Raw genomic sequence first — 25,333 nt, forward strand, 5'->3', positions numbered from 1 at the left:
CCTGGCATTGTGAAACAATCCATTCCTTTATGCATTACATCTTCGATATCTGCCTGCGTCTATCCTTCCTGAAAAAGACCTGAAGGCCTACAGAGTAGAAACAACGCTTGCTCTGTAGTGGAACAGCACCCAGTTGTTGATTAGCTGCAGCTTTGGCTTTTACCAAAATGCTAGTAACAAACAATTGCCTTATAGCATCTTTGTTTCACTGTGTTCATCATTAATAGTTTAATTGCCTTTACAGAACATTAAAATATAACAAAGTATTAACAACAGGTAGCACTTCACTCCTGCCTTATTTCCTGTACATACCTGTAGAAATCGTACTGCTCCACTACTGGAAAATAATCTTGAACGTATGCTTCAGTCTGTGCAAGATATATTGTCAAATCTGCTAAAATCTTCTCAACAGGGAGTGTTTTTGTGAAAGTAGTGATATTTGAACCAATCGATTCCAGCACGTTTTTGATATCTAAAAGAATAAACATATTGCACTGTTAGATTCATAAAAGAAATTTATATTCCACATACGCATTATAAAATGCTATTAAGCCATTTGCCACATGTAACAAGCAAGCCACGAAGACAAGCATGAGGAACAGACATGCAGGCAACAAAAACATCATTGAGCTTCAAAGTAACACAATGGCATTTTAAAACACACACTTTATTTTAACCATTCGGTTTAACAATGAAAGATGTAGATGTTGAGCCAGAGTTCTCTCTTTCCTTTCGTTATAATGAATGTGTCACTTTTTATCTAGCCAGCTTAAATCTTGCTTTTCATGCAATATTGCAAATGGTAACACTGAGCAAGACAATTAGTCACTAAGTTTATGAAGCAGAAGATCAAAATCTATTTAAACTCCATCCCTTGGGAATACAACACTGAAAGAAATTAGGCTGTCTATATTGAGAATCTATACGAGTTATTTTCTATCTTATTAAAAAAGATTACTTAAATAAATTAATTCCAATTAGTTAGCAACACTCTTGAGATAATGATCAATTAAGCCATTTTCTTTCCTCAAATTATGAATGAACGTGCTACCCTATACTTACAGTTTAGATACACATTATTTAGATACACAGAGAGATGATTAATTAACTTCTTATACATATTCTCTATTTGTAAAATGCAATTTCTGTTTACTCTTCCCTCTTTCAACTTGGAAGATACCTGAAACAGCAGGATGTATAACTGTAGGTTGCTATTTGGTACTAGGCAACATCTTCCTCTTTCTCAAACAAGAACTGGACAAGTTTTTGGTTGTTTGTTTCTATGTTTACTCTTCTAAATTCAATCAGGTACCCAAACAAACTTCTTTTAAAAGTTTACAAATAAATGCATTTTTTTTCTAGTAAAACTATGTTTTTATTTGATTTGTAACTCAAACTCAGTTTTTATAAAAACTGTTTATAAATAGATAAATTAAGATGGCCTGTGTGTGTTTATGCATATCAGCAGATAGATACCTAAAATGAGTAAATCTGCACTAGATTTCCTCATGAAAAGTGTAACATCAGTTTTAGAAAACTGGCTCATTTTAGGCAAGTGCACACAGTATACATATGCTTGTATGAACTGTGTTTCATTTTGCCCAGGAAAAAAAAAAAAAGGAAAAGAAAAACTTACAAGGAACAGCTGTTTATATATGCAGAACAGGTCCACAATGCAAGAACAAAAATTAAAAGAGATTAGTATACATACACTGTACTACATTTTATTCAAATGTTAAGTGTCCAGTTACTGTCAAAGAGTAACAGTTTAAAGCCCAAGTAACAAAACAATTAAGACAGACATTTAAATTATCCTTAAGGCGTATTTTTATTTCCCCTTCGCCATCCACTACATTTTAATACAGCAGCAGGCAGGTTCAGGTTTTTTTAACATCGTGCTCCTAAATATGTCATAGACACATCGGTCAAGGAAAATTTGCTTTTCAACCAAATAAAGATAATGCATCAGTGTGCAGTTGAGATCCCAAGATTTCTCATTACTTGAGCAGTAAAAAGCCTAATAAATAAAACTCCTCCATAAAATACCATATGGTCTATTTTTTGATTTAATTTTGAGTCCTCATTAAGACACAGTTGCTTTCTATGGTTTTTTTGTGGCACCAAACTTAAAAAAAAGTTAAGTTTTACATTTCCATTTTTAATGATCTTTAGCCCAGAAAATATATTATCAATGAAAGAAAAAAACAACAGTAAGTGATGTAAAAACATCAACATTAAACAATCAAAGTAAAAAGGTAGTTTGTCCTCACCTGATAAAATGTTCCTGGTTTGATTCACCACTAAGTTTGGAGTATCATTAAATGCTGCATAACCCTAAGAATAAAGGTTGGAAAAATTATAGTAAGTTTCTCATTGCCAAATTATTTGCATTTTTTTTTCCCCTTATTATACAGGGAGGAAAAGTATACACATGCTAAAATGTACATGGTAATACTACTAAAAATACATTTTTATCATTGCACATTAGAAAAGGTAAAAGCAAAATAGGAACTCAAATATATTTCAGATTCAGTTTGCTCTCCAGGATATTCCTTGGAAAAAAAAAAAAAATATACATTTAAATACACATGCATCAGTCACAGTCGTCTTTACAGCACTAGTCCGACCTATCTCATACAACACTGAAAACGCACATATGAAGACTCACTAAGTGCAAGGAGTTACTGCGTACCAGTCAAACATCTCCTCTTTGCAATTCTATGCCTTCTTAACGTGAAACGCATGTTACAAACAACGAAATCCAACTGCCTCTAAAGACATTGCAATGCTTTCTGTAGTGAGAAGGGGAAAGAAAGGGTCTAAACCGTGGGGACCAAGCTCAGTAGCTCATCTGGACAGAAAGAAGCAGCCACTGCAGTGGATGCTTGAAGTCTTACTTCCTGCAGGCCTGATCACTTGAGAAGCAGGCAGGGGTCTGAGCCCCCCTATACACAGCCTTTGGTTTCAGAAAGTGCCTTCTATTCCCAGAAAACATTTTCAGATGGCTAGGTTTTTTAACTGCTCAAACTAAGCCATTTTTTCTAGGTGAAAATCATGGTGTTTTGTGGATAGTTTTGCAAAAATACTAACAGTAACTACATTAGGTCCATTACACCAGATTTAATATCAAATATGCACATAAGGAATTTGAAAGATATATTTCAAACTAGCTGGAATACAATACAACTAATTAGGAGAGTGTGGATTTTTTTTTCTTTAGTTTGATACAAAAAATATAGAGCATGCTAGTAGGTCCATGTTTCTGCCTTTTTGTTTTTTAAGGATTGTTCTTTCAAGCAATTAACACTAAATTTTTGATCTGTAGTATCCTGGGGATATAAAGCACTACATTCATGCTTTCAAATATTAAATCTTGGCCAAACAATGGAATAATGAGGAGAGATATCCACCATTAGGCAGGATGAGGCAGGAACAAGAGAATTCTGCTTCAGAAAGCCAAGGAAAAACAAGTGATGCATAAGCATCCCAGTTTATTAATTACTGGTTTACAAGCCTGTCAAGACACATACCTTTTGAACAAGACTAGAAAGGTCTGTTTTAAGGACATCATTGACCTTGGCAAGCTGTGAGCTCACTCCCGGCAACTAGAAAGCAAAAAGCATTCTTGAGTCACATCAAAGTAGTAGTCTTGCTACTTTACTAAATATTTCAAAGATAGGAGAGAGGACAAAGAAACTACAAAGACTATTTTAGTAGAATCTTTCTAGCACACTCCTGAAACCTTTGCTGTACAAAAGTAAAGCTTAACCTCAGTATTTTTTGGAGGGCAGATTATTTCACTGCCCAAAGCAGCACTTTAATGTAGCTGCCTGACACACACTTTATCCTCTTCTACATAGAAGATGAAAACAGTGACTGGAATCACCCAGAAACACAGAATAAGGGAAGGTCACTTATCTCACAACTGACAGCACACATCAAGCCATTAAGTTGCAGAGATACTACTGGGCTTATTCACGGCAATCACACTGTAAAAGTCTGAAAAATATTCTCTTACCCCACTAAAATTGGCATTGATGTTCAGTTGATGTAATGAATTCCTGATAACATTGCAAGTTGAGGCAGCCTGAGTCACAGAGCATGCAGAATCATTGAGGGTGTTCCTTAGATGCACTTTAACATCTGTCAAGTTTGCATGAAGTCTCTCTGTTCCCTCCTGCAAAACCTCTACAGAGACACTCACATTTTCCAGTGCTTCCTTTGTTTCTCTGATGGCTGCAAGGATGTAACGTTGTTGAAAAAAAACTTTAGTTAGAAACCAGTCTATAGATAGAGATATGAAGTGAAAGTGCACATGCGTAAAAGCTATGATATTTTGATTTAAATAGCCCTGATTTAAATAGCCCTGCCTCCCTCCCAGAAAAACCCTGTAGCACAGAATATGTATTTATTGCACATAAAAATACATCACTTATGTTTTCCTACAAACAAATGAATGCGCTCAGGCTACTTTTATTGAGATTCTATCCACTTCCCAGATTACTCTTTTCTGCACTTTCCCTACCTCTCCTTACCCAGTGGTTTCAGTAAAGAACTTTAACACTTGGTCATTAGAAATTAAAAGAAAGCCTATATCAACAAAACAGTATTTTCAGTATTTTGGTTATAATCCAACTCACAAATTATGTAGCTAAAAGGGAAAGAGATCATGTTGCATCAGCAAGCATTAGTGTTCAACACTGTCTGGCTTTAGATTTCATCCCAATCACATCAAACCAAAAAAACCAACCACTGAACAGGTGTTTAGTAGACAAAAAAACACACAGATACAACTAAAAATACACAAGATACAAAAATAAAGTCCACTTCACACAACACAAGGCTTTATTGTATTTTTTACCTTTGATAGCCCTTTCCACTTTGACTACAAGACAAATAAGAGAAATAAAGCAAAAAAGAATGACGACGAGTGAATGAGAAAGAATTCATGGGTAAAAAAACCAGAGTGATTCAAGTTCATGGATGCCTTTCCCTTTGCTCTATAAGCTGTATCTGCTGCCTAAAAAGACCCCCTTTAAATAGAAACAATAATAAAAGAATATTTTCTTTAAAGGGTGACAGAACTAAGCATGAGCAATGCTAAACTCAAAGACACAATGAAGAAATGATGGTTAGCACTCTCAGAATAGGCTTGGCAATGTACAGGACGGGGCCATTGTTTGTTCATTCCCTGACCTGTCAAAGATTAACTTGCAAAGACCTATGGACAGCTCTTAAAGCACAGTTTTCTCCCTTATATTCAATGGAAAGGGACAACCACCTGGAGCAGGGAATTCGGATTTCATCTCTCTTCAATGACTGCTGAAACTAGGTATCAACAATGGCACATAAATCTTGATTTAGTTTTTAAATATATTTGTAAACCTTCAACTATCTGACATTCTCAGTTTAAATGAAACATCAAGGCATGCAGAAAAATGGTAAGTTGAATCATGGTACTGCATAAAGCCATCCCATGCTGTGCACTAGAAAGATGATGCCTGTCTTACCATGGCAACAGAACACTGATACAACAATATGGACATCTTTACCTCCTGCCATTGTCAGAGCCGCATCAAGTGCAGGACGCACTTCTTTTCCCAGCTGTTCTTGAACTCTACTTCCAAGCAAAGGTCCAACATCTGTGGTATGGAGAGATAAAAAACACATTACACACTAGTTCAATTTAAACTACCTCTTAGCATAGGTGCTGTCAGGCTCCTACTTAACAAAGTATACATACATTACTAGAATTTCCCTAAGGACTGACAGCCAGAACTTAGTGACAGAAGATAACGCAGGAACACAGTTCTCCTTTAGTTAGCTATAGGCCTATAAATGAAAGCAGTAAATCAAAATATGGCAGAGAATATTCACTAGCACTTGACCATGTAGGTAAAGACACATAACATTTCAACAAACTCCAAAATATGTATTTCATTGCATTTACTACTTTTTTGGAAACATTTTTTTTTCCACAATCTATCTTAAAGAGGTCCAACATCAGGACAGCAATTTTGTGCCATACTTTTTCACTACACACTATGTTTTCGTAGTACAAGAGAAACAAGAAAATTAATTCTTTTCCCTTCTCCTATTTCTCATAGACCCAGCAATGTCAAGGTCACCCACAACCCAGACCTGCCAGCCATCTCCGTTGAAATCCCTTAAGCGTGTTAGGCACATGTCTGCCAGTCCCTGTCCCCTCATGCAGTGCCTTCAGCACTGACGCTCACAGCGCTAGCTTCAGGCTTACCCACTGCTACCCCCACCTCCAGACCCTCCTGGCTCACTGCCCACAAACAGAAACGAAGACAGCAAGAAGACAGACAAATGCCGAGCAGAGTTTGGTGAAGCATCTTAATGTAACATATCCTTTAGGTAGTCACTGGGTTTTTTGCTCTTGATGAGATGGGAATACCGCACGGTACAGAAGCATCCATTACTGTCAGCGCTGTCATGTCTGGCTTGGGATGAGAATTTTTATCAAGCAGAAAACACTTTTCAGCATTTCCTTAGAGTGGGCAATCGGAACTCATCTACATTTCTCTTGAGGTTTATGCTACTGTTGATTCCCTTAGAATGAAATCCTTTTGTCCAGAGGTGTAACACACTTAATTCTGGTATTTCAAGAAAATAAAAGCTATCTTTATTTATTGATGAGCACTCTTCACCACAGATCCAGCTAGGCTCCTGTTAACTAACAAATTGGCATTGAGAATAAATAAATATTTAATGTGAAATTTCATTTGGAGTGCCTGAGAAGCTGCAAGCTAGTACTGAAATGCAGATGTCAATTTATTATTATTATTATTATTACTATTATAGACTGAAAGACTGACACATACTTTTTTAGACCAGAGTGTTCCTGCCTAGCATTAAGTAGGAAGACTACTACTACTACTTTCACAACCACATTCAATGTGCTTTAGTAGCCTCATCTAGACAAGACAGACTGACCTCAGGGGATGCCAAGCTGGCTGCATTGAAAGCTACCTTTAAAATACATTTTAAACGTAGACAGAAGCATAGATTATGGGCATGATAGGTAAATTCATGATATGTGGCATGCTGCAACAGTTGCATAGTTTGATCCCAGCAACAATCCTGTTTAAAATCCATTTTGGTATTTCTGTATTTCAGTTCAGTCTGAAATGCAGACCTGTACACATTTATTAACACCTGCTAACAGTGCATCTTGAATTTTAATCTGCACTGAATACAGTCAGCCCTTTCTATTATTATGAGTTTTGGAAAGAGATGCTTAATTTAAAAAAAAAATCAGTGATTTGGTTGGTTTTGTTTACTGAGAGCTTTAAACGGTGATGCCTCGCATTGTAACTGTGCTGAAGGGGAAAGTACAGCAGTTGTATTTCAAGTTTTACGTCTTGCTCTTCAACTGCTCATTCTGAAATGGCAAATATATTAAGCAGCTTTAGAAAGAAGATAAGCTTATACCTCAACTTCTAGCTGAGTAGAGGACAAAGGTATAACAACAAAAATAAACAAGATCTCTCACTCACTGGAACCATCAAAACAACTACTAGCTCTGTTCCTTGACATTTGGCTCCACATTTAAAAACAGGAATAACATTCTAAAAAGTACTGAGTATTAGTGGTTACTGAACTACAAAAAGGAAAAGTAAAATATTAGCCTGACTTATTGTATAAGCAATTTAATAAAAGACTTTTATTTCAGGAAATAATATGCATTACACCAGCTTGGAGACATTTTATGTGAAAAGAATCTCAGGTTTTAGTCTCATTTACCACTAAGAACAGCATTTCTGCTTGAAAACCATATTCTCATAAATAAAATTTCACTTTGCATTATGAGCTATTTACATCATCTTACTGAAGTCTTTAAATACACATCGCTAACCTCCTTTAAATCAAAGTACTTACTATTTAGGTCAGAGAGTGCTTTATCCTTAGTTGTGTTGTACTGGCTCACCAAGTAGTCAATTTGCTGAAAAGAAGATGATAAAAAACCTATTAAAATAATTGGGAAAAAGTAATGCTTTTAAATAACAAGTCAAACTGCCACTTTGAAACAATCAAAATATTTGTGTAAATCCCCAAAATCCTGGCTCTCTACTGTTTTCAGTTAACTAAGTATTTTAAAATCTTACTTGGCAGAACTGCACGTAACGGAAGATGCGTTTAATCGGGAAATCTACTTAATTGGAACATCTCTGGGGTAAATGATTCAGCTTAAAAGCGTTAAGCAGCAGGAACTGTGGCCTTACTAAGGCTTCAAGTCAGTCAGGTCAATAAGGTTTTGCATGTCTTCATCTCTGTTATTTGATTTTCTAGTGGCATTAGTTCCTCCTTCACAGAGACACGTGGCAAGTTGGTGGGGTGGTAAGTTTGAAGCAACTCATCAATGTGACTGGCTTGTAACTGGGCAGCCTCTCAGAGCTTCTCTTGCAGAAAGGAGCTGGCTGCTCTGTCTTAATGCAAATGGTTTTCCTTATCCCCATGTCGATCTGGCCCAGTCACAACTTGGGCTCTACCAAGACACCATAACAATATGAAACAGCAACTAAGTTATGACCAGATAGAACACTACCAAAGAACCATCCCAAGCGGAAATCTTACTATACTACTTTAGAAAAGACATTAAATAACCTTCATTGATTTCTGCATGTTTAAAATAATGCATTACGAATCCTACCCTAATTGAGTTAAAGGTTAACACACTTGACAAATGGGGTTCCAATTTTAAACATGACTTAAATGTGTACCAAAGGGTACCTGGCTTGCAGTTTCAAATTTTCCGTGGAGTAAAGAAAAAAAATAACAGACAAAAAACCACCCTCAAACCAACCTATCGATCATACAGCAGTGGATGTAATTAAATGACAAAGCATGAGGCAGATCTCCTTTTTCTAAAAAAGGAGAAAAAATTGAGAGTTTCTTACTAAGAAGGCTGTAGGTATATTTTTGTTTGTTTGCTTGTTTGTTTTGTCTTCCTAGTCTAACCTGAGAACTAAAATTTTGCAGGGGTACAGGTTTTGCATTGTCTCCAGCAATGTCACAGACAAAAGGCGATTCTGTATAACTAATAGTGTTATCACTCAATACTCACAGCCTGCAAATCTTCTACGACATGAACTCTTAACATGTGACTTCTTTTTACAAATCCTCTTACATGCTGTACACCTCACCCTGATGAGTCAAGGACATCAGTCAGGATTTCAGAGCTTTATAGCCAATTAGTTGGATTCTACAGCTTTTTCAAGAAGCTGAAGTCCTCCTCCTATCCTTAGGAAATTCTTACAAATGTGTGTGTATATGTGATACCCATGCACATTGTCTGTCAAAATGACTTAGAAGATATATCTGATGACTGCATCATTAAGTGCCACCAAGTCTAAAACAGAAAAATTAATAATCCTGCACAGAAACTAAAAACCTACTACCTAACTGAGACTCCCTGGCACAAATGTTCAAGTCCTGACACTTGTAAATTCAATAATTCAGGTGTTTTTATTAACTTTTTAGCTGGTGTCTATTTTTTTTTCTCTATCAAGATAGTTACTTCTACGGAACAGGTTTTCTACCTCGATGTTTCCTGTTGGTGCTCAGCGTGCTGTGAGGGGGAGTCTAGTGGTTCCTGATGCAACTGGATTACATCTTTCTGTGCCCTGAGTCAGCTCCAGACTGACGGAAGGCACCCTGTTTCAAGACTGTTGTCATGACCTTCACATCCTGCCATATACCTCCATCACCGGACTGTCACAACACCATGCACAAACGAATAATCGTACAGGGAACAACTCCACATACGGAACCATTTAATGGCATCCCCCAGATGTCTCCTGTTCTCATACAGTCCTGTCTGCAGACAAACAGCTCATAGGTTATGGGAGCCCAGAGTTCCTGTGTCTGGGATGCTACCACACTCATGGATCCCACATAATTGTGCGAATTCCACCTATTATCAGTCATGTGCAAGTAAAACAGATTAATTAAATTAAATTTAATTAATTAAAATTAATGAAAGCCAAGATAATAGGACTGTTGGGCATTTTTTCCTCCTAATCCATAAAGAATTAAAATTTGTACATGGGAAAATTTACGAGTGTTCCTCACTACCATTTCTTTTTTTCTTTCAATGCAAAAAAGATACGCAGAGGACTGCTTTTGGGACTTTAAGGAAAGTTTGAAAATAGAAAGGAGAGAATCTTTCCTGTTCAGTATGGCACAGTATGACACTGGTTTAAAGAAAAAAGTAAAAAATACTTCTAGAAAAGAAGTTACTGTAGCTCACTCCCAGAGCATACACAAGTAAGTTCAAAATACAAGGAAACAGGAAAAAGCAACAAGGAATACAAGTTTTCATGTAATATCTTTTTTTAATATGTATTCCTTTTGAAACCATATTTTTTCCAAATGATTCACCTTCTGCTAGCGATCTCCACTAGTTCAGTAGGAGGAAAAGGGCCTACAAGCATCATCGCAACATACTGCAGGAGTACAGCTCAAAAGTTGCTCAAAGAATGCTGATCCATCAGGATAACTCCCAAATATTTTCTGCTACGTGAAAGTGTCTTACTGTGCGTCATTTATTCTTCTTCGTAAGACTGATACACAAAGAATAAACAAAATACTGCAGGTGTGATTTATACCAAATAGAACCAAACAATTCTTTTCTGCCATACTTATTTATACCTCTTCCCTCCCACCCCCATTCCCCATAAACAAAAAAATCTTTACCGCTGGAGTGTCGTTAAGGAAAATTTTCAGATCTTTAAAATTACTGTTAACCAGTTTCTTTGCTCCTCGGACTTGGTTAGTTAAATGCTGGTTGGCAGCATACGCACAGAGCACTCCAACACTACAAAAAATACAGATAAGAGGTATTTCTTTATCACTGTAAATGCCCATTCTGACAGGAAACAGAACCAAAAAATTACAGCAAAAAAGTCAATGTCAAAATAAAGGTCTCCATAAATTTATACACACTCTTTTTCTTACTACAAGTTCTCACATGCACCACGAGGCGGAGTAGGGGAATTAGCCATAAGGGCAAATATTGTACTACTAATTGAAAAAAAGAAGGGAAAAGCAACGTTAACCCAAAGTCTTCAGAAGTTATTAACGTACAGCTACTTATCCATTTGCATTGATACTGTCAGAAAATGTGTACAGCTTAGGTAAATTGTACGGGACTTAGAAATGTTAGGCTCTTTTACAAGTATCATTAACCTCGACACAGCTTCAAGCAAATGCTCATAAAATAACTGTAAAAAGAAATATTTTACATTTGAAAACTTCAGCAACATTTACGCGTAATGGCCCAATTTATTTACATAATTGCATAGATCTTTTAAAAGCACAAGAATAGTCCCTATTAATGCTAAAATAATATATAAGCATTTCCTGATAGTAAAACAAAAGATGGAAAGTAAGCTAGAGTTCCAGCCAGCACTGCTGCTGATTATTTTCTATTTGATCATTCCTCACTGTAAAATTCTAATTACAGCATGGCAGATCTGCACAAACAGTAAGTAAAAAAGGCAATTAGAAGTCCCATGAGAGGCTTCAAAAGCTCTCTCATGATCCTTAGTTTTATGTTTAGTTTAGGTGTAAAATAGACTTAAACAGAAGGATGACTTTTTTGCTTTTAAACATCTCACATTCACAACAGCTAACCTTTCAGATAAGCAGCACCACGAAAATCAAGAGTAACCACCCGGCAGGCAGGACACATCCCCAAAGGGCAAACGGTGCGTTACAGGGAATCCCTGGGTGGCACATTTGTTCAGTCTCTTACTTTGCATCGCAGTACAACAGCTCAATAGTAGAGAGGCAGCACCCCGAAAGGCCATTACAGACATCCAAACGACAGGAGAAGGGAGTCACTAACACAAATGGTACTGTACTCCTCCCAGACTGGCAAACTTCCTGAGCTGGGGTGTTAAGAAGACCTAAACACTAATATTTTAAAATAAGACTTAGAGAAAACCCATATCTTACTACTTATTTAACTAACCGCAAATGTCATAGTTTTGTTTCCACTATGACCAACACTCAAGCAGCCATTACCATCCGCTACCACCCATGGAATGAGAACTCAGAATGCATAAAATGTCAAAACACTGAGTAACTTTCAACATAAGCAGAAGTAAGTGGTTTCATTTTGGACACATGCATATATTATTTCTTTTCACTCTACAGTGATGGCAATTGTTTTTAAAACTTTTTTTTTTTTTTAATCAGAAGACAAACTACCTCAAGCTATCGGGAAAAGTAAACATTTTATATCACTCTGAGGTTCGGAGTTTATAACAACATCCTTGTTCTTTGGACAGCCAGCATTTTTATGCCCTTTCAATGTTACGCTCACAGAGCAGAAAGGTCAATTGGAAGCTAACAAAACAGTACTTTGTAAGACTTGAAAACGATCATTTTTCTCTTCTGTCTCTAAATGGAAGGAGTGGGAGGAAACAAGATAGCAGAGATGCTTTAAGCAGACAAGGCACTCCGAACAATTGCAACTAGATTCTGAATGTAACTAAACAAATACACAACATGAGAGAGGAAAAATCTATTTATTATATAACTAAGCCTTGAGTCAACATTCAATAAGCAGCTACAAGGAGGATGAGGCTTTTCTGTAACGTATTAAAGAACTGTTCAAACAGTCTCCTCGGGAGCCAGATATTCCACACTCAATTTCTTGTCAGGTTTCACAGACCGATATAAATGTTACTAATCCAGCTGGCGGGGGGAGGACCCAAGCTTTTCCTTCAACTGTGCTTGCAAAAAATTTCAAGTCACAGAACAGAAACCCTGAACAGATTTACATAGTGGGGAAATGCCACCTTCCTCACTACTAGCTAATGAATTTAAGAAAATAATGGGCTAGAGATTTCTGTACCAAGTTTTTCACCAATTGTTTCAGATAATGTTGATTCCCAGGTTCTGAACAACGCGCATTACCAATCTCGCAAAGCCAAGAGGCCTTCTAGGAAACCTGCATGAGGTACTTGCCGAGACACCAAGTATCATTCCCTTCCTTCAGACTTGGCTTTCCCTAGCTTCATCCAGAATAACATAAGTTCTTTCTTGAAGCTGTGGATAACATAAGCTCTCACGGAAGGACAGAAAACTGACTGTGTGTTTTTCTGTTTAATAGCCAGGACACTTTCTATCACCAGTATTACATTTGGTACTGCAGTGTACGCTTTCTAAAAAAATCAGATGTCCCTTCCTTGCCTTTATGATGTAGAAAAGGAAAGATAGCTCATACCCATCTTTCCATATCAAGGACTGAAAAAAATAATAATAAAAAGTTCATGTTTCCTGCTCTTCAAAGTTCTGACCCGCTGACAGAGAGAATCCCAGAACAGCTGGCACTGCAAGAGAGATGGAGAGAAGATGCAGAACATACACTTAGATGATGCACCCTGAGGAAGTCCATCCCTAGAAATCCTTCTCGCTCCCTCCAGCAGCTGTCTGCATGTACATTCCACTGAAGGGCCTTTAAAGCAAAGCTTCACTGGCAGAGATGTGGGTTCAAGGCACTCTGGTGGATGTGTGCCTTACTAAATGCATCTTCTGAAGCAGCACAGCACTTGGTGAAAGTCTACGGTGCTCCAGTTACCTGGCAGGGGTTTGGGAAACATACTCTGAAAGGAGCTCCCAATGCTGCATGAACTTCAAACTATGCCCGAACAATGAGAGGACCCCCTTAGCGATTTCATGGCACATCCTGATGTAATCCTCTACTAGCAGAGATCATTCAAGTTTTTGTTCTTCTAGCGCTTTCTGCAAGTAGTCATAAGCATTTTACTTGCACAGCACTAAACTCTCTTGATTATTGTCACAGCTTATGGATGCAGCCCTGGCACAGTCCTAGAGATGTGTGGTTTTGGGAAGAACAACTACAGGTAAATCTTCTACCTAAGCTGAAATTGCATGGTAACTTGGGCGAAAACTGAGGTCCAACAAGGCCAAGTGTCAGGTCCTGCACCTGAGTCACAACCCCATGCAATGCTACAGGCTGGTGGAAGAGTGGTTGGAAAGCTGCCTGGTGGAAAAGGAACTAGGGGTGTTGGTTGATGGCCAGCTGAATATGAGCCAGCAGTGTGCCCAGGTGGCCAAGAAGGCCAACAGCATCCTGGCTTGTATCAGAAATAACATGGCCAGCAGAACTAGGGAAGTGATCGTCCCCCTGTACTCGGCACTGGTGAGATCACACCTTGAATACTGTGTTCAGTTTTGAGCCCCTCACTACAAGAAAGACATTGAGATGCTGGAGCAAGTCCAAAGAAGGGCAATGAAGCTGGTGAAGGGTCTGGAGAACAAGTCTTATGAGGAGAGGCTGAGGAAACTGGGATTGTTTAGCCTGGAGAAAAGGAGGCTCAGGGGACACCTTATTGCTCTCTACAACTACCTGAAAGGAGGTTGTAGCAAGGTGGGTGTCAGTCTCTCCTCCCAAGTACCGAGCGATAGGACAAGAGGAAACGGCCTCAAGCTGTGCCAGGGGAGGTTTAGATTTTCTTCAATTTCTTCACCAAACGTTTTGTCAAGCATTGGAAGAGGCTGCCCAGGGAAGTGGTGGAGTCGCCATCCCTGGAGGTATTTAGAAGACGTGTAGTTGTGGTGCTTAGGGACATGGTTTAGTGGTGGACTTGGCAGTGCTAGGTTAATGGTAGGACTTGATGATCTTAAAGGTGCTTTCTAACCAAAATGATTCTATGAAAAGTAGAGAATAAATCCACAAGGAGACTTAAGTCTGAATACAGCGTAAGAAACAGAGAAACAGTTGTAAGTAAATCTCAGTCTTTCTCCAGTTTTTTTTTGTTGGGGCAATGGCTACTAACAGGACTGTCCTTTTGTTTCAGCATAGCAGTAAGCAAACTGACATGGGCTTAAACAGATCCAGGCACGGCATCTTCTCTTCCCTTGTGAAAGACGATCCAGGAAGGGCAGCAGAACCCTGCCTTGTACAGAGGCATACTGGAGACATGAGCACTCAGTCAGGCGGGGGTCAGTCATATTAGTCCTGTAAAGTCCTATCCTGCCTTGCACAGCACTCACAGCATTAGAGACTTAGCCGGGGAGTCATAAGAGATTATCTTCACCTGTGGAAACCTGCAGACAGAGCTCAGGCCAACCCCTCCCTTAGGGTAAGCACCTGATACTCCTGATGTGTTATATAGAAGGAAAAAAAAAAAAAAGGATGAGTTAAGGAGGCAGCGTTCCTTGTCCTGGAAAACATGTTACGAGGGATCGCGAATCTCCCAGACATGACCTGGGAAGAAGCATTTGCCAATGCTGGGTATGCTTAATACCACAAGAATAGCTGGCAGCAAATGCACAAGTTAAAGAGACCAACAAGGGGAACAACCTCTTAATTTCTCTGCTGACAGGCAACATTCCTCAGCCATTATAACCAGAGTGTAGCGTCCTGCAACGTGGTGTAAGGACAGCTGGCAAGCTCTGTGAGCTACCTTCAGTTTCAGCATGCTGAGAGGTAATTTAATAATTTACTTTCTTTGAGGCACCATTGTACTATGAAGAACATTTGTCCCATCATCATGGCAGGGATGCACCTATAACCTGCAATACTGTTCAGCTTTCTGATCTTCAGAATACTTAAGTGTCATGTTTGTTAGTGATGCCTGGGAGAAAAGAGCACATTCCCATACCTGATATCAGGATGGTCTACATTTGAGCATAGGCAAGGTCTCAATTTGTCATGACAAACAGTAGTAAAAAGAAAAAAAGAAATCTAGATTACAGTGAAGTGACAAAGTCAGTCCCACCTGACTGAACAGTCACACAGTATAGATCAAAAGACTTGATTTTTTTTTTTTTTAATATAATCACAAAATATGGATAGTAGGCTGGTGAAAATATGAAAAAGTTGAAGGAAAAAAAAAAACCTGGAAGCAAACAATGTATTTTTGAAAGCATCTATAGGGAAAAGAAAAGTCTGGATTGTAGTCCCTCATCACTCGTTACACACAACCACAGAACAAGAGTACGCTCCTAACACTAACAATGCAAAAATGTTTCCAACTCCAGGATTTTACAGTGTGCGCATGCATGGTTTAAACAACTCAGTGGCCAAAAGCAAACCCATTGTTTTGAACTGATAAGAAAATCTGGAGGACAGCAAATACTGAAGGAGGTCACACAATTGCTTTTCTCACCACTACTACGCTACCAAGAACAAAGCAGTGTGTTGTACCTCAAGTTCTCTATGGGATGGTAATTGAACATAGGACACAGTATCTGATGTTTATAAATTTAATGTAACATTCTGCAATTGCCATTTTGAGACTGGCAAAAACTTCATTTGCCAAATTCAAGCTTAATTTTTTTTTGTTTCACACCTACATTCCTCTCAAGTGAAGACATAATGACCTGTGGATAGCAATGGTAGCAGCATTTTTACAATGCAGTCACGTTTTCTTTAATAAGCAATAATATTACTTAGTCTAATAAAATCATTTCTGCACCTGTAGGCTAATACAGTAACATTATTTGTCATATGACACTGCAAAAATAGTGCTATACGAAGCTTCATATTGTTCTCTTTATTACACTTGCCTTATTATTAAAGAAGCAACAAAAAGAAATGTTGCAAAACAGCTCCTCTGACAGTCAGCATTTTTCTTCTGTCTTTGATGCATTTCCCCACCACAGTTGTCACAGCAACGACACATACAGAAGCAAAGTCCCACAAGAGGCAGTAACAAAATAAATAGCAATCCCAAGGCTGCGGAGACTATAAAACCGATTTCATAGTAGATGGCCTGTAATTCAGACAAAAATAGTGGTAATAGCAGATATCACACAGTAACTGCAATCAATATAGAGCAAATAATTAGAAATCAAACTACAGACTAAACCACCTACTAAGTTACTGAGGTTACGGACTTGTGTATTTTGTCAATAATTGACAATTTTTCTAACAAAAATATACATAACATTGTAGATACTGATAGCTAATAATTATTCAGCTAGAATATTAGCCAGGTAAACTACAGGAGTGAGTGCTAAGAGAGGAATACGCTCACAGGAAACGACTGTGAATCAATGCAATTCAAATAGGTTAAAAACGAATGCATTTGATTTCCTGGACCACAAATTTACTCCTCACATCTGTTTCCAAAAAGGCTCCACAAATGTCAGCAAGGCTGACTAGATCAACACTTCCTCTGGGAGAAGGGAGGGAGGCTTAGCTGGTTCTCTTTTTTAATCAGTTATGAGTGTAAAGATTCATACGAACTGCAAAGGGAAGCACTTCACTGGATGATCGATTGCAAGGGCAGGGGTTTCTCCAAACTGCTGAAGTAAAAACCGCTCAGGGACTGGAAAACACGATGGAGTGGATTTTAAGCTCTCCCAGGTAAAGACATCTATTCTGCTGCCAAACAGCAAAGCAGCAGCAACTAAAAGGACGCTTTCAAAAGCTGGAAGGAGTGAAAGGGAACAAAGCAATGCAATACCCTCACTAGCTTTTATGCTGGAAGCTGTGCAAGTGTCCCAGGACTGAGGAGCTGGGCCAGGCAGCCCTGGCGCAGCCCTGCACAGGCGACGTGGCTCCCAGGGGACAAGCTGCGAGCTGGCCACGCTGTTTTCCTCTGCTGTGAACACAAGCCAATGCATCCAGAACTGGATCGGGCAAGTGTCTGCACACAGAGGTAGACAGCATGGGGTGGGCATGCCCCAGTGGTCTTTCTTCCCTGATAAATCTCTTTTCTCCTTTCATTTCCCAATTTTAGGAGAGCTAATTCTCACACTAGTACTTTGAGTCCTCTTCTGTTTTACTAATACGCCAGCATAAGGGCAACTTGGCAGTAAAAGGATGAAATTGAGGCTGTGTATTGTCCTGCAAAATAAGTAACAATTTCTCACAAGCTATCAATCATGCTCCAGTTCCAGCTTTGCTGATGCCCTTCCTCACAATCCCTAATTACCAACTGATCCAAATACAGCAACCATCACCATTAGCAGAGTTGCAAATTTCTGACCTAATTAGCAATTCTATGATGAAACCTTTTTTTTTTATTATTATTACTATTAACTACTGTTTAAAAGCTGTTATCCGTTCTGAAGAATACAAATGAGATGCTTGGAAGAAGAACTTGGCTAGATTTTGCAAAAGAATGACCACCTTCTAGTTAGCTAAACACTTCAGAAATTATTTGATAACATAAATTTCAAAATAAATTAGATGGAAAAACACATTTTTAATAACATTAAAAATAGTTAAGGATGTTTTAATAGCAGTAGTGCATACAGACATGGTTAGTTTATTTTCAAAGCTGTACATCTACCAAAAGACATTACCTGAAGAGTCAGGACAACATTTTCTGGCTGTGGAAGTCAAAACAAATGGAGAATGTGTATAGTACACAGGCAGCATGCACAAAAACAAATCATGTGAATAATGAATAATTAACCATGACAAAAACAATTAACAACACAAACAATAATAACAAGCCACTAAAGTAAAATAATGCATAGAAGCAGCATTACATAATCATGGGAAATTATTTACAATAAAATACATAGCAGATAATTTCTGGTTTCCTTGGTAAGTGAAAGGAATCTAGGATTTGTCCAACAAATATTTCCATCTTAAAACAACAACGGACCAGTTATTTCTACACTGAGCATCTGTTTCATATAATACCCAACACATCTCGTAGAATAGAAGGCCAGAGATTGCATTACTTTGTGGTTTAGCGATTTCTTCACATATTCCACCTGTCATAACTGACCTATGATACTCCTGACTAACTTTTTCTTTTCAATGTTTATTTTACTTTGGCATAAAAGCAGAAGTTTTAGTAGCAGTTTTGGGACCTTAACATATCACACACAAAACTCACCCTCACTTTTAACTAATTATGTAGAGGTTTATTTTAAATTATTCAAAAGTGAAAAAAGAAAAGACATTCAAGAAAGCCTGAAAAAGCCTATTTATCAGGTTCTTAACTGATTTCTTATCTGTAATTTCAGAAAAACATTGAAAACTAAATATTCAATGATAGGAATTTTGGAAGAACCCCATTTTCCCTTTGTTTCCACAATGGAAGTAGGATTTCTTGTGTTTTTCCCCTTCATCTCTGTATGACAAGTTCACAGCTGATAACACTTTCCCCCTTCTCATAAGCAGAAGAGAAAACGGAAGCGGACAAGCTAAAGACAGCAAGACCCCTCAACCCAAAGCCTGATGTGTGAGACTCAGAAATGTTCTCAAGTTTTAGGAAATTCTTTTCAGCATTATACACATCTTTATGAAAATTCTACTGTACAGTCTTGACAGGCTTGAGAGCTGGGCCCGTGCAAACTGCATGAAGTTCAACAAGGCCAAGTGCAAGGTCCTGCACGTGGGTCGGGGCAATCCCAAGCACAAATACAGGCTGGGCAGAAAATGGATTGTGAGTTTGCAGCCCAGAAGGCCGACCGTATCCTGGGCTGCATTAAAAGCAGCGTGGCCAGCAGATCGAGGGAGGCGATTCTGTCCCTTTACTCTGCTCTCGTGAGACCCCCACCTGCAGTACTGCGTCCAGCTCTGGGGCCCCCAACATAAGGAGGACATGGAGCTGTTGGAGCGAGTCCAGAGGAGGGCCACAAAGATGATCAGAGGACTGGAGCACCTCTCCTATGAAGACAGGCTGAGAGAGTTGGGGCTGTTCAGCCTCGAGAAGAGAAGGCTCCAAGAAGACCTCATAGCAGCCTTCCAGTACCTGAAGGGGGCCTACAGGAAAGCTGGAGAGGGACTTTTTACAAGGGCATGTAGTGATAGGATGAGGGGGAACCGTTTTAAACTGAAAGAGGGTAGATTTAGATTAGATATTAGGAAGAAATTCTTTACTGTGAGGGTGGTGAGACACTGGAACAGGTTGCCCAGAGAGGCTGTGGATGCCCCCTCCCTGGCAGTGTTTAAGGCCAGGTTGGATGGGGCTTTGAGCAACCTGGTCTAGTGGAAAGGTGTCCCTGCCTGTGGCAGGGGGGGTGGAACTAGACGATCTTTAAGGTCCCTTCCAACCCAAACCATTCTATGATTCCATGAATATGCTTAAAATGTTCAAAATCACATTTGGAACTATACTTTTAATGGGAGGAAAACAAATTCTTACCCTCCCTTAAAAATCTGGTACCGAGTATGATTTTGAACGTTTTAAGCAAGCACATCTCCCAGCAGAAGCAAAGCAATAGCAGCAGCAGCGAGCTGGCTCCCCCTGAGCAGGCACAGCAGCTGCACTCAGCTGCTGGGCTGTCCTGGCAGATTGCTGTTCCTGACAGGGAGACGTCAGTGGTAAGAGTCCAACTGGGAACACAGGGACAGGCAGCACAGAAGTGGGAAAGGCCTCTTGGGTCACTAACACATTCTACAAATAGGTTAAAGAAAAAAAAAAAGATACAGAGGAACGACAGCAGAAATTTAACAGAATATCAGAACCAGATCTCCTGTTCTCACTACTGAAGGGCTGTTCCCAACACTTGGTGAACTAGTGAGTCTTCTTACATGGATGTACATGTGGCCCATTTCTGCCCCTTTCCTTCTGTGATAGTACCATCTTTTGGCCAAATAGAAGTTTTTTCTTCCTGGTGTTTCCTCTCTCTATATATATTTATAAGGAGTGATCAGCCCCCCCTTATCAATTATTCTGCTAAGTTAAGCAAACTCTTCCAAGTCTCCTCTGAAGACCTGTGTGTTTCCCAGATCATCCTAATACATACTTTCTGAACCCATCCTACTCTGAGTTCATTCTCCCTGAATTCGAGTGATCAAAATCACAGCCAACATTTCTAACTACTTACCCGCACCCTTCAGTGACACTCACACTTCCCTATCCCCACTGGAGATTCAGTGACACTCACACTTCCCTATCCCCACTGGAGATTCCTCCAAGGGTACATCTAGAGCCTTGCTCTTGCTGGCCTCTTCACAGCTACCTCTCAGTGACGCTTCTGTCTTCTGAGGGACTCTCTACTTGTTTTGATAGATTTTCCTTTTCCAAATTTATTTTAAAGGTTTGCATTGTATTTGGGTCAAATTTAGAACCTATAAATGGCCTATATCTATTTTACTTCCTAAGCACACCTAATATTGTATTTGCCACCCTATAATCACTCAGTATATGTCTCCAATACACAGGATTACAGCGGTCATTAGTCTCCATTTCTCATTACTTACATAGTAGTTGCTAAATACTATACTCACACTCATGTTTACCACCTATGGTCTAATGGCTTTGTCCAAAGACTCTGCCAACCAAGTCCAGCCTATGTTCCTCCCTGGGTGTGCAGGCACAATCTGTGATGCACCACTCTCACAGAGCCCCACCAAACAAGCACAGGAGATCGGCAAGGGTCGCTTGATGCAGCGTAACAGCAATACCCACACACTCGGATGTCATGCAGAGGTTATCGAGCTACTGGAGCGATAGGTTCATTGTTGGGAAGACATGGAAGCACAAGGCTTTCTCCCTTCAAATCCCAAGATCATTCAGGTCATCCTGATTCAAGGCAATAGCTCAGTGCCTGTATGCTAAGTTCTATACCCCTCTTCCTGGCAGGTACACCATACTGCAGGGACTATAAGCAAGTAGCTCACATGTCCATTGTGTGGGCCTGGTTAAGGTTCCTAACGCAGGCACTCAACCTGTGACATTGCTTCAAAGATGGGGTACTGTCCTTGAGAACAGCCTAAAATCAGATCCACGCTACGTTCTATCTTCTCTCGCTACCAAGTACCCTACAAATTTTAACTGTTACAGGATAATCACAAACCTAAAGAAAGAATGGAAAATATTATTGATGTGATTAGCAACCAATGTAAACTAAAATATACTTTATAAGCAGGCTATGGAAACTTCGTTTTACAAAGGCTTCAGAACCAGCATATAAATTCTGCTTTTTGAGGACAACAGCTGAAGCTAACATGAGAGCTGAGCAGCAATGGTTCTCTCTAAGCACTTTAAAATAAAAGCAGTATTTTTCAATACAAAGAGCCTTCAATCTTTGTGCAACAGACACCACAATCACATTACAGCTGGAATTTATAAGTAAGCCTTAACTATGCGTAGCTTCTTTACAGTGGCTTATGAGATTTTCTTTGTGATATTTTTTGAAAGGTTTTGGTCCCAAATTTTGTATGAAACCATCATACACATCACATCATTCACAAATTTCGTTCTTGCATCCTGTTGTTACAGCTTTAAAATACTATTTCCTATTTTAGAAACATAACTGAACTTCAAAGTCACTGTTTTCTTTATTTTATGCAGATACACATAGACAACTTACCTTTTGATAATCGTCCTGTGTATCTCCAAACTTCTGCTGTGCTAGTTTTCTGACGAGATCTGAAAATAAGCAAGAATATTGCAGAGTTTTAAACAACATAAATAATAACAATGGGGGAAAGAGGATGGTATGAATTCCACTGTTAGGCAGGCAAGATCAAATCAAGAATAGACATCAACAGGATCGGCAAGCACATAAGTGTTTCCATAAACCTGTCTAGTAACAAAATTTTTAACCAACTGTATATTTTATGAGCTCACAAGAAAATACTCAGGTTATCAATTAATCAATTCCCGCTGAAAAACAGTGAATGTTTTTCCGAGGTCATCCTCTGTACCATAGCATCATTATTAAAAGTGAATCCCAAACTTATCAATTACTTGAACAAATTTCAGGCAGCTTTGCTTCACGTTTATGACAAGTACATACATGCATGCACATATATACACACGCATGGAATTAGATAGATAATGTACAAAATAAGCACGTTAACGACAACTTCTTGACTGAATGGTACAAGGAAGAAGGCCCTTATTCTTGCTGACGTTATCCCAATCTTTTTTTTCTTTTTTTCTTTTTTTTTTTTTTTATCTCTGGACCAACACCAACAGGCTTTGCATGAGAGTATGCAACACTGCCAAAACAAATCATAAAGCCTAACACGTTCCAGCTTACTGTGCGTGCAGCTCCATCTAACACGCTCATTTCTAACATTCACAATACAGACAAAATGCAGCAACCACCAAAAAAAGAAAGCAGGAATTTAACACAAATAGTGCCACGTAACATTATAAATATCATTTCACCACACCAGTTTCTTTCATTAAACACCAGCAGCTGCAATGAATGGATTTCCTTTTTGGGACATCACCAGCCTATCCTTATCGAGATTTTGCCAGCCCTGTGGGAACTATGCTGCGAACTGTGACATCCCGCACTTGAAGAGGGGCACCCCTAGCTCTGCAGACCCTCTGGATACGCTCTGTGCTAGGTTGTGTAAAAGCAGCAGCGTCTGGATGTTTGGAAGAAATGGCTGACTGAACTTCTGGTCTCCCCTAATGAAGTGGAAACACATTAGGAGGAAGCACACTACACCTCACGGAGGAGCACTCTGCCCCACATGTTCATACAGAGCTACACTTCATGGTACTATTGCCCCGTCATTAGTCTCCCCATACGCAACTGAACATACTTGAGAAAAACCTCCAGTAAGTTACCTATCCTGTGGATCAATAAAAGACCTGTAGGTTCAAGATTGACTGTTCACCTCCCAAAAAATCCAAGCCCTCTCAGAATTTATTGCAGCACTCGTGAAATACATTCAGTGAGTTCACAGGGGCTGTGATCTCTCTCCTCTCTAACCCTGCATGGGCCTTGGGAAAACAAACCCCTAAGCTAACAGCACCCACAGTCCTCCCTCCCCAACACTGTGCAGAGGGAGTGTAGACTCTACCAATGTGCAAGCTGAAGAGATCCCAAAGAGTTCCTTGCAGGAAACTGTGCCCAAGGAAAGAAAAGACAAAACAGTGAGGCAACAACTGCTGTTTCAAGGAAGGTACTCCCTGCAAGGAAGCTGCAGCCAGCAAGACTGCCAATTAAAAAATGAAGAAAAATAACGTTAACATATCACAGGAGGGTCAAGCTGCAAATCATCCACAGCCAGGAAGTACATTGTAAGATGCAGGAAGAGTGCTAGCAGTAGATGATCAAGGACTCTCTACAGTGAGGCAACCTCATTTTGGAAAGACCATACATATGCTAGAAGATAAGGCTGAATCCCATAGTAACAGTAGTAAACCCAAAACATACGTAGAATAAGCACCCAGGAAGAACAAGGGAGTTACGATCCCTGCAAATCCTTCCAAGCTCTGCATCTTAAGAACCAGGAGACCGCTGCAGGGAAGGGCACACACCACTGCATGGGCAATACACAACTGATCCACCGCTGCAGCTCTGAGACATCTTGCCCACTGGGACCAGGAGAGTCCTCCCTGTATCGAGCCCATCCTCAGGCAGCATCCATGTTTCTCAGGGAGTTTCAGCAGCAAAGAGCACCCTGCGGCATTGCCCTCATTGCTGCTACTCCAAAGCCAAGCAGGAGAGCCTCCGGCAACCTGTCCTTACTTCCAGGCTGCTCCTAACTCGGAGGTTCATCTTGCTTTGGAAAAGGGTTGGACCTGATGAACTCTGGAGGTCCCTTTTGATCTAAATTATTGCAAAGTTATCTTACAATCATGCTTTTTATTATCAATTATTCAATGGAGGAGTGAAAGCACTACCAGGAAGCTAAGAAAGCTAAATTTATTATTGACAAAAGCTTCTTTTGATACATTTCCTACTGTCAGGAATCAGTACGAGATAAAATTTTAGAAGCATTAGCTTTTCCTGTTAAATACAAGTTGAACATTTTTACCCATTCTTCTAGTTGAGTGTCTGTCCCCGTCATAAATTAAAACGAAACATTTTACATCAAGTTTTACATACATCTATACACACATATTTACTTATGGATATCTGTATGCATTTGTGTACGCATATGTAAAACTACTCAAGAGAAACAGAGGACAGTTGAGGCTGAAAGGAAGCTCCCGAGACAGTCCAGTCCAACCCCCTGGCTCAGCACAGAGTCAGCCACTGCAGGGTACTCATGGCCATGTCCAGTCAGATTTTGAGTATCTCCAAGGAGAACATCGAATACTTTAAAAAAACCCAAACAAACCCCAAACTGCTCTGATTACTTACTCAGAATGTTCCTGATTCACAGTTTTTTTTATACTGTTTCCATAATTTATAGCATGCCAGTCAAAAGAAAAACGACAGAAATCAACCTGAATACACGATGACAAACTGTTGCAGAAAGCCTGAAAATAGGTACAAAAAGTTCCCACATGGATTGAATAAGTTAAATAGTGAGAACAATACAGGTTTTATACATAGCAGAACAGTTGGTATTACACAGTCCATTTTCTCTGTTAATTTTCCAGAATGTGAGATTTCCCTGCTGAATAAAGATTTACTACTTATATTACTTTGTAATGATTTT

At 39.3% G+C, this 25,333-nt stretch overlaps 1 protein-coding gene across 1 annotated transcript in view; it reads right to left on the reverse strand.

The window, feature by feature from the left end:
* Nucleotides 1-25,333, reverse strand: part of PROM1 (prominin 1) — a 56,277-nt gene that overhangs the window by 17,554 nt on the left and 13,390 nt on the right. Inside the window, 10 exon segments of the mRNA XM_068403187.1 lie at nucleotides 313-472; nucleotides 2,271-2,334; nucleotides 3,531-3,605; nucleotides 4,019-4,236; nucleotides 5,553-5,642; nucleotides 7,906-7,969; nucleotides 10,723-10,843; nucleotides 16,573-16,778; nucleotides 18,319-18,345; nucleotides 22,291-22,349. Of these exon segments, the coding sequence (XP_068259288.1) occupies nucleotides 313-472; nucleotides 2,271-2,334; nucleotides 3,531-3,605; nucleotides 4,019-4,236; nucleotides 5,553-5,642; nucleotides 7,906-7,969; nucleotides 10,723-10,843; nucleotides 16,573-16,778; nucleotides 18,319-18,345; nucleotides 22,291-22,349 (1,084 nt within the window).

This window comes from Nyctibius grandis, chromosome 6, assembly GCF_013368605.1.
Source record: "Nyctibius grandis isolate bNycGra1 chromosome 6, bNycGra1.pri, whole genome shotgun sequence".
Lineage (NCBI taxonomy): Eukaryota > Metazoa > Chordata > Aves > Nyctibiiformes > Nyctibiidae > Nyctibius > Nyctibius grandis.